Source organism: Cannabis sativa, chromosome 4 (assembly GCF_029168945.1).
Source record: "Cannabis sativa cultivar Pink pepper isolate KNU-18-1 chromosome 4, ASM2916894v1, whole genome shotgun sequence".
Taxonomy (NCBI): domain Eukaryota; kingdom Viridiplantae; phylum Streptophyta; class Magnoliopsida; order Rosales; family Cannabaceae; genus Cannabis; species Cannabis sativa.
This window is the reverse complement of record NC_083604.1, coordinates 79,686,365-79,701,448: the sequence shown is the minus strand read 5'-3', so window position 1 is coordinate 79,701,448 and position 15,084 is coordinate 79,686,365. Positions and strand designations below refer to the sequence as shown.

General features: G+C 26.9%; 3 protein-coding genes across 7 annotated transcripts; 1 reads left to right on the top strand and 2 right to left on the bottom strand.

Annotated features, from left to right (window-relative positions):
* The first annotated feature begins 3,747 nt into the window (after positions 1-3,747).
* Positions 3,748-6,497, top strand: LOC115714605 (cyclin-C1-2). Its single transcript, XM_030643349.2, has 9 exons — positions 3,748-3,941; positions 4,045-4,151; positions 4,494-4,533; positions 4,796-4,840; positions 5,095-5,213; positions 5,318-5,432; positions 5,794-5,844; positions 5,959-6,106; positions 6,215-6,497. The coding sequence occupies exons 1-9, from the start codon at positions 3,910-3,912 to the stop codon at positions 6,320-6,322; spliced, it is 765 nt and encodes a 254-aa protein (XP_030499209.1). The 5' UTR covers positions 3,748-3,909; the 3' UTR covers positions 6,323-6,497.
* A 51-nt stretch (positions 6,498-6,548) lies between these two features.
* LOC115714606 (uncharacterized) lies at positions 6,549-7,819 on the bottom strand. Of its 2 annotated transcripts, XM_061114925.1 has the most exons (4): positions 7,333-7,819; positions 7,131-7,249; positions 6,667-6,746; positions 6,549-6,635 (listed from the first exon to the last, which is right to left on the bottom strand). In XM_061114925.1, the coding sequence occupies exons 1-3, from the start codon at positions 7,617-7,619 to the stop codon at positions 6,715-6,717; spliced, it is 438 nt and encodes a 145-aa protein (XP_060970908.1). In that variant the 5' UTR covers positions 7,620-7,819; the 3' UTR covers positions 6,549-6,635; positions 6,667-6,714. The 2 variants fall into 2 exon arrangements, with proteins under 2 accessions (XP_060970908.1, XP_030499210.2); XM_030643350.2 differs by having other exon boundaries at positions 6,549-6,746; positions 7,333-7,818.
* A 554-nt stretch (positions 7,820-8,373) lies between these two features.
* Positions 8,374-10,441, bottom strand: LOC115713841 (uncharacterized). 4 transcript variants are annotated; one of them, XM_061114921.1, is made up of 6 exons: positions 10,275-10,441; positions 9,489-9,712; positions 9,267-9,378; positions 8,953-9,153; positions 8,813-8,860; positions 8,374-8,722 (listed from the first exon to the last, which is right to left on the bottom strand). In XM_061114921.1, exons 2-6 carry the CDS (start codon positions 9,683-9,685, stop codon positions 8,588-8,590), a joined length of 693 nt encoding a protein of 230 aa, XP_060970904.1. In that variant the 5' UTR covers positions 9,686-9,712; positions 10,275-10,441; the 3' UTR covers positions 8,374-8,587. The 4 variants fall into 4 exon arrangements, with proteins under 4 accessions (XP_060970904.1, XP_060970906.1, XP_060970905.1 ...); XM_061114923.1 differs by having other exon boundaries at positions 9,022-9,153; positions 10,275-10,358; XM_061114922.1 differs by lacking the exon at positions 10,275-10,441 and adding an exon at positions 9,953-9,972.
* Positions 10,442-15,084: the final 4,643 nt, after the last annotated feature.

Here is a 15,084-nt window from a genome sequence, read left to right as displayed (position 1 = left end):
TAATAAATATTTGTGAGAATATTAGTTTAACTTATTTTTTTCAATTATTTTAAATTAATTTGTTTTTTCATTTTACCTTAATGGATAGCCGATGGGTTCCCCATAATCGATGGGTATTCCCCTACCCCGAATCCGTTGGTTATTAGACGGGGATGGGGCGGGGATGGGGGTATAAATAGATAACGGGGATGGGGGCGGGGATTGCATTCCCCGTACATTAACCGACCAATTTCCATCTCTACATTTACACCTGAAAAGCTACTCACCTGACCCAAAACTCGAAAAAAATAAGGGGTTGGGTTCGGGTGTAACCCAGTTTGATACCGAACTGGGTTAAGATTTAAGAATTTTGAAAACTCAAATACCGAACTGGGTTAAGGTTTAAGAATATTTTAAAAATTCTAATTGTTTACATTGTCAAAAATAAAATCCAAACAATTGTTACTACACGCAAAAGAAAAACAATCACAAAATATTTTAACTTTATTTTCACACAGTAAACTATTTAAAAATAAAATAAAATTTATACACCCTTTATAAAGAGATATTATAAAAAAAATGATATTCATCTTCATTGAAAGAGTGATAATCCTTCTTTTCACTCAAAAGAATAGTAGAAAGTTCAAACGAGACATCTCTTCTCTGAACTTATGACTAACATAATAATGACACTGTCTCGCCAAAAGAAAATCGTACCTCAATTAGCAAACTATTGAACAAAATATAATGCAACACATTAACACCATGTAAAAATCACAATAAACCTTTACAATTTTCAACCACTAAACCAAAACAAAAAAACATTATAAAAAAACTAAGAATAGCATGAATTCAAAATTTTGAATGCGTTTAGTAATACTTTTTTTTATTAATTTTTTATTTTTAAAATTAAAAAAGTGAAAATATTTTCTAAAATCATGTTCTTTAAAACTATTTTTACTTTTTAATTTTTTAGTTAAGAATCTAAATTTTAAAAACAAAAAAATACACTTTCAAAAAAAATTTTAACAATTTTTTTAATATTTTAGATACCGACCCCAACTTACACCTTGAAAATTGAACTTTGGCATGTCCCTAGACTTGGACCCACCCTAGTCCCGATGTTAGAACCAGCTTCAGAACTGACTTAAATAAAATCAACAAATGAAAATTGTAGAAACAAAAAGAGGAGGGTCCCAAATTGTACGATTAATTTGACTATACACATGTGAAAAATCTCGTAATTTATTATTATTATTTTTTTAATTTTCAAACTTAACCAATTATATAAGTAAAGAAGTGTTATAGTTAATCTCTTAATCAATTTTTCGTATTTGAGAATAATATTAGAATATTTTTTTTAAATTTTTTTATGGCAGTGTTCGTTATAATTACAATATTATTTTGTAAATTTTTAAAAAATTTCGAATAATTTCAATACCGAAAATAAATTTTACGTTTTTAAACACGTATTAGACTCGATCTTCACTACGAAAAAAATTAAAAAAAATATTTTGTCATATAATTTCAAACATAAAAATTAACTAAGAGATTATAATCAGTATTATTCATACATTTATTCACACATTCAATTGCATTAACATATTTTCTTTACAGATTCTCATCCTAACTGGGACAGAAAGCACAGCTGTTACACTAACATGGACAATCTCATTACTACTTAACCACCCAAATGTTTTGAAAGCTGCCAAGAAGAATTAGACACTCATGTAGGAAGAGAAAGATGGGTACAAGAATCTGATATTCCCAATCTCAAATTTCTTCAATCTAGTGTGAAAAAAACTTTATAAAACATGTTTTTGAAAAAAAAAATTCACTTTTCTAGATTTATGAAAGGAAAATTTTTGTGAGGAACAAAATCTGTGAAAATAATGTAAGAAAAAGCTTCCCATAAATTTGATATGAAAATTATTTTATTATTTTATTATTTGTGTTATTTAAATTTCATAAATTATGCTATTCTCTAGTTTTTTTTTTTAAAAAAAAATTAAAATTTAGGTGCCGTTTGGTAACACTTTTGTTTTTTAATTTTTTAATCACAAAATGAAAGTAAAATTTTTGTTTTTAAAAAATTTATTTTTGAAAAACAAAATGCGTTCTGTAACCACTTTTATTTTTCAATTTTAAAAACAGAAAACAAAAGTTTGTTCTGTAAAGTTTATTTTTATTTTTATTTTTTGATTTTATTTAAGTCGGGTCTAGGTCCGGAGTCAGATTCGGGTTCAAGTCAAAAGCCGGGTTCAGCGTCAGGGCCATGGGGAGGGGATTTGGGTCCGATTCTAGTCGTAATCCAAAAAATTGATTAACAAAAAAAAAAAAAAAACTGTTTAAAAAAATATTAAAAATGATTTTTTTTATTATTTTTAAAATTTTGATTTCTAATTATAAAATTGAAAAGTAAAAACAGTTTTATAGAACATGTTTTTGAAATTTTTTTTCACTTTTCTACTTTTAAAAATAGAAAATTGATTAAGAAAGTGTTACCAAACACCACCTTAGTTTATTGATTCAATCATGAGAAAATGGAATCATTTAGATTTCATTGTTTTACTTTACCTCTTAAAATCTAAATAAAATCATGAGAAAATTTTAATCCAATCAAAGAGTTTGCTGGCAAGCTCAAAATTTTATTGTAATAACCACAATATATATAACAAATTTTTTTTTAAAAAATAATAACATTATCAAATTTTATTTTATTTTTGAAAAGCTTAAATAAAGAATAGAGAAAAATATATGTACACCATTTTAAAAGATTATTTGAGTAGATCACTTATCTCTTTAGGTATCCAAATATATTTTTTAATTTTTTTTTTTTTCATAATAGAGTTTTTTAGGATCATGTACATTATCAAAAATAAAATTCAAACAATTATTTACTACACGCAAAAGAAAAACAATCACAAAATATTTAAACTTTATTTTCACACAATAAACTATTTAAAAAAAAAAATTAAAATTTATACACCCTTTATAAAGAGATATACTATAGAATCACCTAAAAATATATTTAATTTTTTTAAATGAAATTCATCTCCATTCAAAAAGTATTAATCCTTCTTTTCACTAAAAAAAAAAAAGCAGAAAGTTCAAAAGAGACATTTCTGCATACGACTAACACAATATTGAGATTATTTCGCCAAACAAAAATCGCAACTCAATTAGGAGACTGTTTAACAAAATATAAAGTAACACATTAACACCATGTAAAAATCACAATAAACCTGTACAATTTTCAATCACTAAACTGAAACAAAAAATAACATTATAAAAAAATTAAGAATAGCGTGAATTCAAAAATTTAGGTTTGTTTAGTAATATTCTTTTAATCAGCTATTTATTTTTAAAATTAAAAAAGTGAAAATAATTTCTAAAATTGTATTTTTTAAAATTATTTTTATTTTTCAATTTTTTAATTAAGAATCTAAATTTTAAAAATAAAAAAAATTCACTTTTAAAATTTTTTTAAAGAGTTTTTTTTAATTAATATTTTAGACTCCGACCCTAACTTAGACCTTAGATCCAGCCTCAGACTCAACTTAAATAAAATCAATAAATGAAAATTAAAATAAAATTTATAAAATGCTTTTATTTTTTATTTTTAAAATTAAAAAATAAAAGTGATTGTAAAATATATTTTTGTTTTTGAAAAATAAAAATTTTATTTTATTTTTGTGATTAAAAATTTAAAAGCAAAAGCATTACTCAATTTCTAAATTTTTTAAAGAAAAACTTAAACAAAATGGGCAGGTAGAAGTATGGGTTTAATCCAAAGCTCCTGACCCGACCCGCTTCCCTTCGTCTTCTTCGCTTTCCATCGAATGAAAGACTGAATCTGCTGGAAGCAAGAAAAAATCTCCACAGGAGAGAATCTCAACGGCTTTCTCCTCTCTTTCTCTCAACTCAACCATGGCTGCCAATTTTTGGACCTCCTCTCACTTGTATGTTCCCAACTCTCCACACACCTATATATATATATTTTCCTTTTGTAGAACTCTTTCGTTTTCCTTTTTTTTTTAAAAAAAAAATTTCAAATTGATGCAGCAAACAGCTTCTGGATCAGGACGAGGTGGATGTGGTTCACCCATTGGATAAGGAGAAAGGCATCACTGTCGAAGACTTGAGGCTCATCAAAATGGAGATGGCCAATTGTATGAATATTCACAACAAAATTCAAATCGTAACAATTTTCCTTTTTATACTTTGGGATTTATCTTCTTGATTACAATTTAATGGTGCTGAATTTCAAGTTCGTATATAATTTTCTTCGTTCTCTAAGTAATCACACTGTTCCATCTCTCTGGTTTAACCTAAAATCACAAGGCAATATTTATTACTTTATCGCCCTGACTGATCATATTTCCCCCCCTAAAAATTAAAGCTTTACAACTACCACGCTCGTATGAAGGAAATTCTTCAACTTAATACCCTTAATTTTATGAGAATAAACATATATTTTGATTTGCTACATCTTTTTCTTTCTTTTGCCCCAGATATATGGAGATTGGCTGCTCAAGTGAAAGTGAGACAGAGGTTTGAATTGAATCTGTGATTTGTAGTTCTTTTGTATCATAATGTTGACAAAATGATAACCATGCTAATAATTTTCATTGTGAAAACACAATTTTCGATCTGCAAGTTTGAGCTTTGGACATTAGGACTTTTATACAGGCTTTAGGTCATTGAAGTGTTATCATCATCTTAGCATAATGTTTCTTGTTAAAATTTCATTTTTTGCTTTCATCAATCTATCTGACTTTGGTATCCACTGTCTTTTTTTCTTCTTATTCCCCAGGGTTGTAGCTACTGCTGTTACATATATGAGACGTGTGTATACCAGGTACCTTGGGTGAAAAATTGCTTTGTGATCTGAATCTTGTTGATTTTTCTTTGATTGCATAATAATATGGTAGGAAGGAGTTTTCTACATAGACTTTGCAATTTCCATGCTTGGATTACTAAGTTTTATCTACTTCACTGCTACAAGGATGAGCCTAAAATACATAATATGACCATAGCCATAAGAAGCTTAGAAAATCTAACCCTTGGAAATGTACCACAATTTATTCAAGAAACTTCTGTTTTTGATTTCAGAAAGAGTATGATTGAATATGATCCACGTCTTGTAGCTCCGACGTGTTTGTACCTCGCGGCAAAAGCAGAAGAAAGCACAGTGCAGGCTCGACTTCTTGTATTTTACATCAAAAAACAATGTAAACTCTTTTTACTGAACATGTGATTTAAAATTTTCTAATCATTATTGCTAATATTCAGTTTAAACTCTGAAGTCCTGAAAACCACCTCTTTGATTTTATAGCCTCAGATGAAAAGTACAGATATGAAATCAAGGATATACTTGAAATGGAAATGAAGATTTTAGAAGCCATTAACTACTATCTAGTTGTATTTCATCCTTACCGTTCATTATCTCAGTAAGTATGGTGTTCTTATTTAACTCGGATGACTTGCATTAGCATTTTCTTTTATCTTTAGTTTGATCAAATAGTGTGATATGGAATCAAAGATTTTGGTAACAGTAATGAATCAAAAATCTCAGTGTTGAAATGTTGTGCATTTTCTTACAATTAAGTCACTGAGATTCAAGATATTTTTCACTGAGATTTTTGTTTGTTCATGAAATCTTGCACAAGATTTTTGACTTTAATTATGCGGTCATGTTAGATTTTCAATTTTCATGCTTGGATTAATCTAGCTAAAATGTCTTTCATTTCCTTCAAAGATTTTTGAACAAGCCATGAAATCTAATGAGTGATTCAACCTTTTCGTTGGCAGGCTCCTTCAAGATGCAGGATTAAATGATATACATATGACTCAGTTAACTTGGTAATTATCTAATCTACCGATTCATTATCTTTTAGTACAATGTGTGATTTGAATTTTCATCTTCTATTATCAGCAGAAACTTATTTAAGATCTTCACTTTTAAAATGAGAACAGGGGACTTGTGAATGACACATACAAGATGGACCTTATACTTGTTCATCCCCCACATCTTATTGCTTTGGCTTGCATATATATTGCTAGTGTACTCAGAGATAAGGATACAACTTCATGGTTTGAAGAGCTTCATGTGGATATGAATGTGGTTAGACCAAGTTTATAACTAAAAAACTTTACAACAGCCCATCATTCTGCTAATTGCTTATTCATTCTTGTTAAGCTTGAAAGTAATTATGTAATTATGATTTTGCAGGTGAAAAATATATCTATGGAGATATTAGATTTCTATGAAAACTACAAAACTATTGCTGATGAGAGAAGGGTTAGTGTATCCCTAGCCAAGCTTGGTTCTAAACCATAGATGGTTGGCCATTACTGCCTCTAGCCATGAAGTGCTTATAATTGCAACCACCAATCATTTACCTTCAAATCAAATGTACCTCCACCTTGTGACAATTACTAGTTAATTATTAACATATTGGGGAAGTGGAGTCAATATCACAAAACTTTCCCTAATAATAATTTTATTCAGTCAATGGTTGCCCATTATAGTAATTTTGATGTTAGTATGTGAACATTGAACACTCTTAGAAATCCCATCATGAGAATCAATTTTGCAAATTCAGAGGAATATATTTGGCACAGGTCTTGACAATTTAAAAGGACAAAATATCATTTATTCAAAAAAAAAAAGGACAAAATATCCATTGAACAGCTTTCTTCCAAAAAGCTTTCAACTTTGGATATAATTCTTCACTTTTTCCCCTTCTTAGCTTGTTTTTTCTCTGTCAAGACAACAGCAACATAACAAAATTTTAGTACATAAAAAATAGTATTTTAATACATAATAAAAGTTAGGTAAATACTATTTTGCAAAACATCAAATTAAATTTTAATAATAATATGTAGACTAGAGATGTTATTAGAATATTGATTACATTTTCTTCTTTTGAAAAAATTGTTCGTGTTATGAATGTGCTTATTTATTAAAAAAAATAAACGAAATATTAAATTAAAGATTTTTTTTGAACTATTTTAAAAATATAAAATTTGTATTGTTATTTAATAAAATAGAAATCCAATGTAAAAATAGAAAATATTATTTACCTTAAAAACTAATTAAGAAAAGAAATGGTATTTAGAATAAGAAAAAGAAGGAGGTAGGTTACCTAATTTCCTCTTAGCTTCAGATTTTGCAAAGAAGTCCCTCCACTCATCAGTCATCACAAAAATAAGCTCATCTTCTTCCTCTTCTTCTAACCCATAATCCTCTTCCTCCTGCAACACCCTGTTCATAATTCAAAATCAGTAATAACTCAATTTCAAGTTTGTTCATCATATTCCTACAATTCAAGAATGCAAGAATCTTACCGAGGAGAAGAATCTACGACTACTCCTCCATTTTCTGAAGCCTCCACTATATCATTATTGGGGATATGAACATGGGAACCCAAAGGTTCTAGGGTTTTGGGTAAAGAAGCACAATTAGGGAATACATGGCGGTGGCAGTGGTGGTGGTGGTGATGAGGCAAGAAGAATAATTGATTGTGATGATGATGGTGGTGGAAATGATGATGGTGATGGTGATGGTGGTGGTGATGGTGATGGTGATGGTGATGGAGATTAATACATGATTTGATTCCGTACTTGGGATCCATGGATGGACGCGGATAGCTGAAGCTGGAGCTAAGCTAGGGCTCTGCTCTGGGCTCGGGTTTATTTGTGGAGTTTATTCGTACGACATCTACCTCATCATACGACATGTTTTAACCTCTCTTAAAACATTAATAATTTATGACACGTTTACTATACAGTATTCAGAATCGGAATAAATTAGAGGAGAAATGTAACGGAGAAAATGAAAAATAATCGGAATCAATATTTGTAATATGTTGTTTACTAAACATTTTTGGAAATTGAATGATAGTGATTTATCTTGTTTACTTTATTAGGAAACGTAATCGGAATGCTTAAATTGACTAAATTACCCTTTTGAGTTAAACTATATTATATGGTAGTTATTTTGTAAGACATATTTTAAAGGATAAAATTGTCATTATATATATTTAATATTAAAAAATAAAATAAAAATAATTAAAATTCATTACCCTTAGCATTCTTTATAAAATTGGTGGGGAAGTTCTCATTTTCCTAATTTTAATAATGTAAGTAAACAAATGTAAAAGAATGATTATCTTACTATTAATTTCCATTACTTATTAGTAAACATGCTATTATGCTATTAGTGTATTAGTGATTTTTTTTTAACTTACCATTTTTTTTTCTTGAAAGATTGTCAATATCGATGTTAGTGAAAAATCAAAAAAAGACATTTTATTTCTTTGGCAATTATTTGATTTGAATCAATTACATTTCAAAAATAAAAATATCATTTTTTATGTTGCACCCATAGAAATAACCAATTAATATCCTCATTCAAAAAAGCAAATGATATTCCATGAGTTTGTATATAGTAACAATTAACAAAATCCAAAATCAACCAAACAAATAAATCCAAAAACAACTAATCAAAATCCCAAAACTAAACAACAAAAGAATACTATATAATGAAATCAGCAACATTAATGAATGATGTTATTATAGAAGTTGTAGCTTAGTACTTCTACTACTCCAATTTGACAATGTTCAAAGTCTTCTTCAATTTTTTATTAGACACTTTCTTCATCTCATTCAAGAATTTGACCATTTCCTCCTTCAGTGGAATATTATTACTTTCATTGTCAAACACTCCTGATTCCATCTGCAATACATAATACATATATACCCTTTATTATTGTCTTATTACATATATTATGTATACAAAACTTAATCAAGAATAATTAAAGTATACCATCTTAGTTACTGAAAGGTCGATTTCATTGTGGAATTTGTCCCAAACCTGAAATTAACAAAAAAAATAAATTAATAGGAGAACTGTTACTTAAATAATATAAAACAAAATCAATAATAATAATTGGAATTATAACATACCATGTCACAGAAATTGGCTTTGCAAATATCAACCAATAAAGGTTTGAAGATCCCCAAACTCTCCCTTACCATTTTCTCAGGATGTAAAAATATAATATGGAGATTTCTTCTGTATTCATCCATTTGTGTCCATTGCTTAGCAACTTCACTCATAAACAATAATTCTTCCCCAAACTTATGATTTTCCAATGAAGGAATCACCTGCACCAAATTAATTATATAAATAATAATAATAATAATTTAACTAAATCTAAACATGAATTTATTTTAATATTTTTTGTAAAAAAAAAAAATCAAATTATAATTAAGCTTACATATTTTGAAATCCTTTGCCTCAGTGTCCTCCCAAATTTATCATAATACTCATCTATTGCGAAAGAAAGAGAGCCCTTTACCTCATTGGAGCTGAGAATGGTGTAAACCATTCTATACGTATACAACAAATGAAAGAAATTATTAAAGAAAAAAGAAATTTATACTAATAATATTTGAAAAATGAAAACAAATTAATTAATATTAGAGATAGATTTACTTACGTGTATATCTTCATTTTTTCCTCTGCATTCCAAGATTGAGCTCTAACATCAACAGGGTTATTAGGATTCAATTTCAGATTTATTTTCTCAATGGAATCATCTATAGCAACCATTGATTCAGTTATCATTCTTGTAAGCTCTTGAAGACGTAACTTCTTCTGTTGCTGATCAGGGAACAACCTAAAATTATTCACCATGATTCTTGAGTAACACAGTACTTCTTGCTGAGAAAATCACCCAAGATCATATACAAAAAATCAGATTGAAAATTCAAGAATATATATACATTTCTTGAGAAAATAATTAAAAAGAAGATTAATTCAAGATTACGTATGATGTATATAGTTCATGGCCTAATTAATGAAGAGATTAATTATTAGATATATGTGATTATGAATATTGAGTTAATTAATCAATAGAAGATGTGTGGAAAATTGAAGAGATGGGAAGAGAAGAAAGGGTACCTATGCAGTAAGAACTAAGGTAGCGTTTGGTTGGAGGTAATGAAATGGAATGGAATGGAAAGGAAATAATTTTCATTCCATTCCTTTGTTTGGTTGCATTTTAAAGTATTGGAATGACATTCCAATGGAATGCTCTTTCCACCATTTTGGTGGAATGGCTATTCCATTTTAAAAAGGAAGGAATGACCATTCCAATGTAACAAGAAAAAAAATTTAATTATTTTTTTATCAATTTTTTTTATCCATTTTAAATTTTATTCCATTCCATTCCTATTCCCATTCCCATTCCCATTCCTATTCCTATATTTTCATTCCTCCCAACCAAACGCCTCCTAAGAACAGCCTTTTTCTCAAAATCTTTAAGTTGGAAGAGACACTCCTATAGTCGATGACTTACTGAGCTATATATATATATAGTGGACATATATATATATGCTAGTTGGGAAATCATTTTGCAGATTTATCAATTTTTTATTTTTTATTTAAATCACGGCAGTATTGTGTATCACTTATTATAATTATTCACTCTTTTAGTTTTATCGATTAACAAAATTAACTTTGCATTACACATAAATTTAAGAGAAATTTAGATGGTATACTAACTTTTATCATTTTTTTACAAAAATACTGTCAAGCGGTATTTTTTACTTTTTTACTGTATTTTTTTATAAGTTTCATACTGCAATGCTGTGTTAAGTTTTCACTGGTGTTCTACTTGTGTTTTACTGGTGTTCTACTATTGTTTTGAGTTGTTCTGCTTTGTGTTTTACTGGTGTTTTACAAAAACACAGTATTTTTGAAAAAAATTCTGTGTGACAGTATTTTTGTAAAAGTTAACCCAAATTTCAATATTTTTTTTATTTTTTTTAAGTTTCCCTAAATTTAATCAAGAGGAAATTACATTCTATACCTTTTTTATATTGTCTTCTTTTATTTTTACCTTTTTTTTTAAAATCTATCATTTTTACCTCTTTTTTAAACATTGTACCAATTTTACCCCTGTCACTTCAAGATACTCTCCATGTGATTCTCTTATGTAAGGGTATTTTTGGTACAATACATATAAAAAGAGGTATGTATCAAATAAATATAAAATTAGAGGTAAATTTGATTAATTGATGAATAAAAGAGGCATTTTTCAACTTACCCCTTTAATCAATATATCAAATATATTTTTTTTAGGGGCCAGCGTCATTCCTGGGCCCATTATAGCAGGGTCGGTTCAACAGTGGGTCAGTAGGGATCCACGCCTAAGACTTCCCATCAGGCCCAAAAAAAAAATTACGTTTTATACCTATTTTGCATTTTCTATTTTAATTTTTATCTCTTTTATTATTTTTTAATTTATACCCAATTTTATAGATTATATTCCTATTATGTGTATTAGAGACTTTAATTTTGATAAATTATCTGAGGTTATATTTGATACTTTAATTATAAAAGAAAATATTTATCAATTAAAATTATTTTACAGTTATATTTAATTAATGTGTAATATCTCAACCTATCCGAAAAAACTCTTTAACAAAAAGATCCCAAAGTAATTTTTTAAAAATACCATTTTGTAATTTATTATTATTTAAAAATATAACTTTTTTTTTTAAAAAAAAAAATACTTAATTTATTGTTTGATAATTTATTTTTTGAGATACTACATTTAATATTTTAATAAGAAAAAAGACTTAATTATATTTTTAAAATACTAAATATATTTAAAAAATTTACCAATACATATAAAAAAAAACATAAAAAATTTTATATAAAAAAGTTCAATTAAATTTTTTGGCTTAAGGTCTTCAATTAACTTAAAACGGGTCTGCTTCATATAGTTATATGTAATTAAAAATTTAAATTTAGAACTCATATAATTGAAAAGAGCACTTATACTATTGATCATATTTGAGTTTATATTTATATATATATTTATATAAATTGTGCTGAAAGGGGTCTCTTTAAAAAAAAAAAAAAAAAAAAAAAAAAAAAAAAAAACCTTGCAATATCTAATAAATCAATTTAAAACATTGCATTGGATCACTAAAAAAAAAGTAAATAACATTTTGAGTAGTGTAATTTACAAATGGTAGGTAATGGTTCTGTTTTATTAATTTTAGAAATATAATTGAAATAATGTATTTTGCAAAATAATATATAATACTTATTTGAGTCTAATTGAAATAGGGATTATTTTATAAATACATACAAATAATAAAAAATTATAAAAATACGATTTTACGGAATTTTAAATATTTTTACAAATTTTTAGATTTTATTGACAAAAATATGCATACGGTCTTTTTATGTTGTACTCATGTTAATTTGTTGTCGATTTTTTGTTATCTGTATGTTATTTTTTGTTGTTATTTTGATGTTATTTAAATGTTATTTTCATGTTATATTTATGTAGTTTTCTTATTATTTTCGTGTTATTTTTATGGAAAACCGTAAATATGTAAAAAAAAATATTTAAACGTAAAAATATAATTTTTTTACAAAAAAAAAATACTACCTTAGTAATATCCCATTTAAAGATCGCATTCTATACAAAGTAAAATATTCTAAACATAAGTTCAAAAATATTGAAGAGAGTATACCGGTTTAAAAAAATAAAAATAAAACTTCATCCATATATATAAGGGAAATTTGACTCTGTACGTTGCAACCAATTAGAATGAAAAAAAAATCACATAATATAAAAAAAATAAACTGATTAATTTAATAACCATAGACATAACCATTTAAGTTATTTAACCATAAAACAAATAAAGGCAAAAAACAAAACAACAAAAAGAATATTATGTAATGAAATCATTATAGAGTAGTTGTACGTAGCTTTGTAGTTGTACTACTCCTGTTTGACAATGTTGAAAGTGTGCTTCAATTTTTCATTAAACACTTTCTCCATCTCATTCAAGAATGTATGTGATCACCTCCTCTTTCATTCCTATATTATTACTTTCATTGCCAAACACTCCTGATTCTTTCTGCACTACATAAATATATATAAATATTATTATCTTATGTATATTATAATAATAAAGTTTTTAAAAAATAATACTTTAAACATGTGAAAATAACAACAGAAAAGATGAGTGCTAATCACACCTTGTTAATGACAAGTACGTATTATTTTTAAGTAATGCTTACTTATCTTAACATTATAACTAAATTACATTTGTGTCATTCTAATTAAATTGTTATATTATTCTACCAATTTATAGGAATTTGTTTTTTTATAAGAGAATAAATATATTTTTAATTGTTTAATTTTTTTCATCAATTAAACAAAAAATCTACGATTAATTTATGTATTCTTCTAAATTATAATTTTTATAAAGTTTGCATATCATTATAAGAGAGTTATAACACGATTAAATTTGATATTTAATTATACCAATAATAATATCACACCAAAAAATAATAATTTTAGGGAAATTTACATCATTTACTAACTTTTCCAATAATCTTACAATTATACTGTGACACGCTCAATATAACATTTTTACTGTTTTTTTTTTTTTTTTTTTTTGAATTTGGCAATATACTGCCTTGATTCAAAAATATGGACATTAATTATAGGTTTTTATATATTATGTGGCTTATAGGTATCTTTATGAGGTTTAACCTCTTCAATTTTTAAAAAAATAGTGCTTTAAAAAGGAATGATTTGACAGTTTTATTATTACTAAAATTTGAAATTGAAGACAACTCACTCATCACCCACGTGATTCCCATTCCCAAGCTTATAAATGTATTTTGTTTCTCTCTCTATCTCTTTTTGTGGGTTGATGTTTATTGAAAAATTTTTGAGATTGGTGTCAAGATAAAGACCATCAACCAAGAACTTTACATAAAACCCTTCTCTCCATTCTTCAATATTTCAAAAACTTACAAAACTCATTCCTTTCATTCATTTTTTCACTTGAGTTTTGAGAGAGAAAATAAAAATATATATAGAGAGAAATTTTTTGCGGGTGTGCTGAGAGAAAAAACTTGAAACGGTGATGAAGGAGTGTGGAGGCTCTCTTGGTGAAGAGATCATATCTTAGTAAGAATATCTTCAAGAAGAACAATACAGAGGAAGAAGAAGAATACCAAACAACTCAAACTTTCTAAGTAAAAAAAATCTCTTTTTTTCTTTATTTAATTTTTCTAAAACGACATAAATTTTATTGGGTTTTTGTTGTTTTTACTAATTATGTTTTTTTTTTTTTGGGTTATAGTTAGCTCTAGTTTTGTGAGTGGTGGTATTGTATCTTTTGAAGGCTCTTATGACATATTTTGTTATTGTTTTTTATATTCTTTATTTTTTTTTTTTTTTGTGTTGTTTTAGTTTTGTTTTAGTAGTGTTTTCTTATGTTTTTTATAGGATTGGGAATCCAAGTACACCCGATCGGAATACTACCATTCCAGAGTTTTTTAATCCTTGTTTTTATGTTCTTTACTTTTTTTTTTGTGTTGTTTTAGTAGTGTTTTTTTATGTTTTTTATAGGATTGAAAATCTAAGTACACCCGATCGGAATACTACCATTTCAGAGTTATAAACTCTGGTTATTACTCTGTTATTGAAGATATTAAAAAATTTCTTACTGAATCCCAATTAAATATGTTTTCAAAAACTGTATTGGAAGTTGTTTTTGATTGCGTAGAAGCTGTAAACTTTCTTCAGTGTTTCCTTGTCTTTGTATGCCTGACCTTTTTCAACTTCTGGTTGGTGTTTGTCTGTTATTAACTTTGCGTTGTTGATGTCGATTTTTGGATCTAGTTTTTTACTATTGTTTTCAAGTTTTTCTACCATTTTTTTAGCAACCAGCTTCGCATAGTCAACTATGTTGAATTTGTCGTTTTCAAATTCTCTTGTTTTTGACTCTCCTCCTACTTCTAATTGGTGTTCCAATGTGTATGAGTCTGTTGTTGGTGTGTTATTTTCAAGTGTTGTTGTGTTGTTTTCGAGCATTGTCACATTCTCTTGAAATAATTATATTCTTTTTCCCATTGTCCATTGCTCTTTATGAAAACTAGTATAGATTCCATGTCCTGTCATTTTTCATAATATTTCATTTACGTGGTATTTTTTTCATATTAAAACAACAGTAAAATAACACTACAAAACAGTAATTTGTTGTTGATTTAGT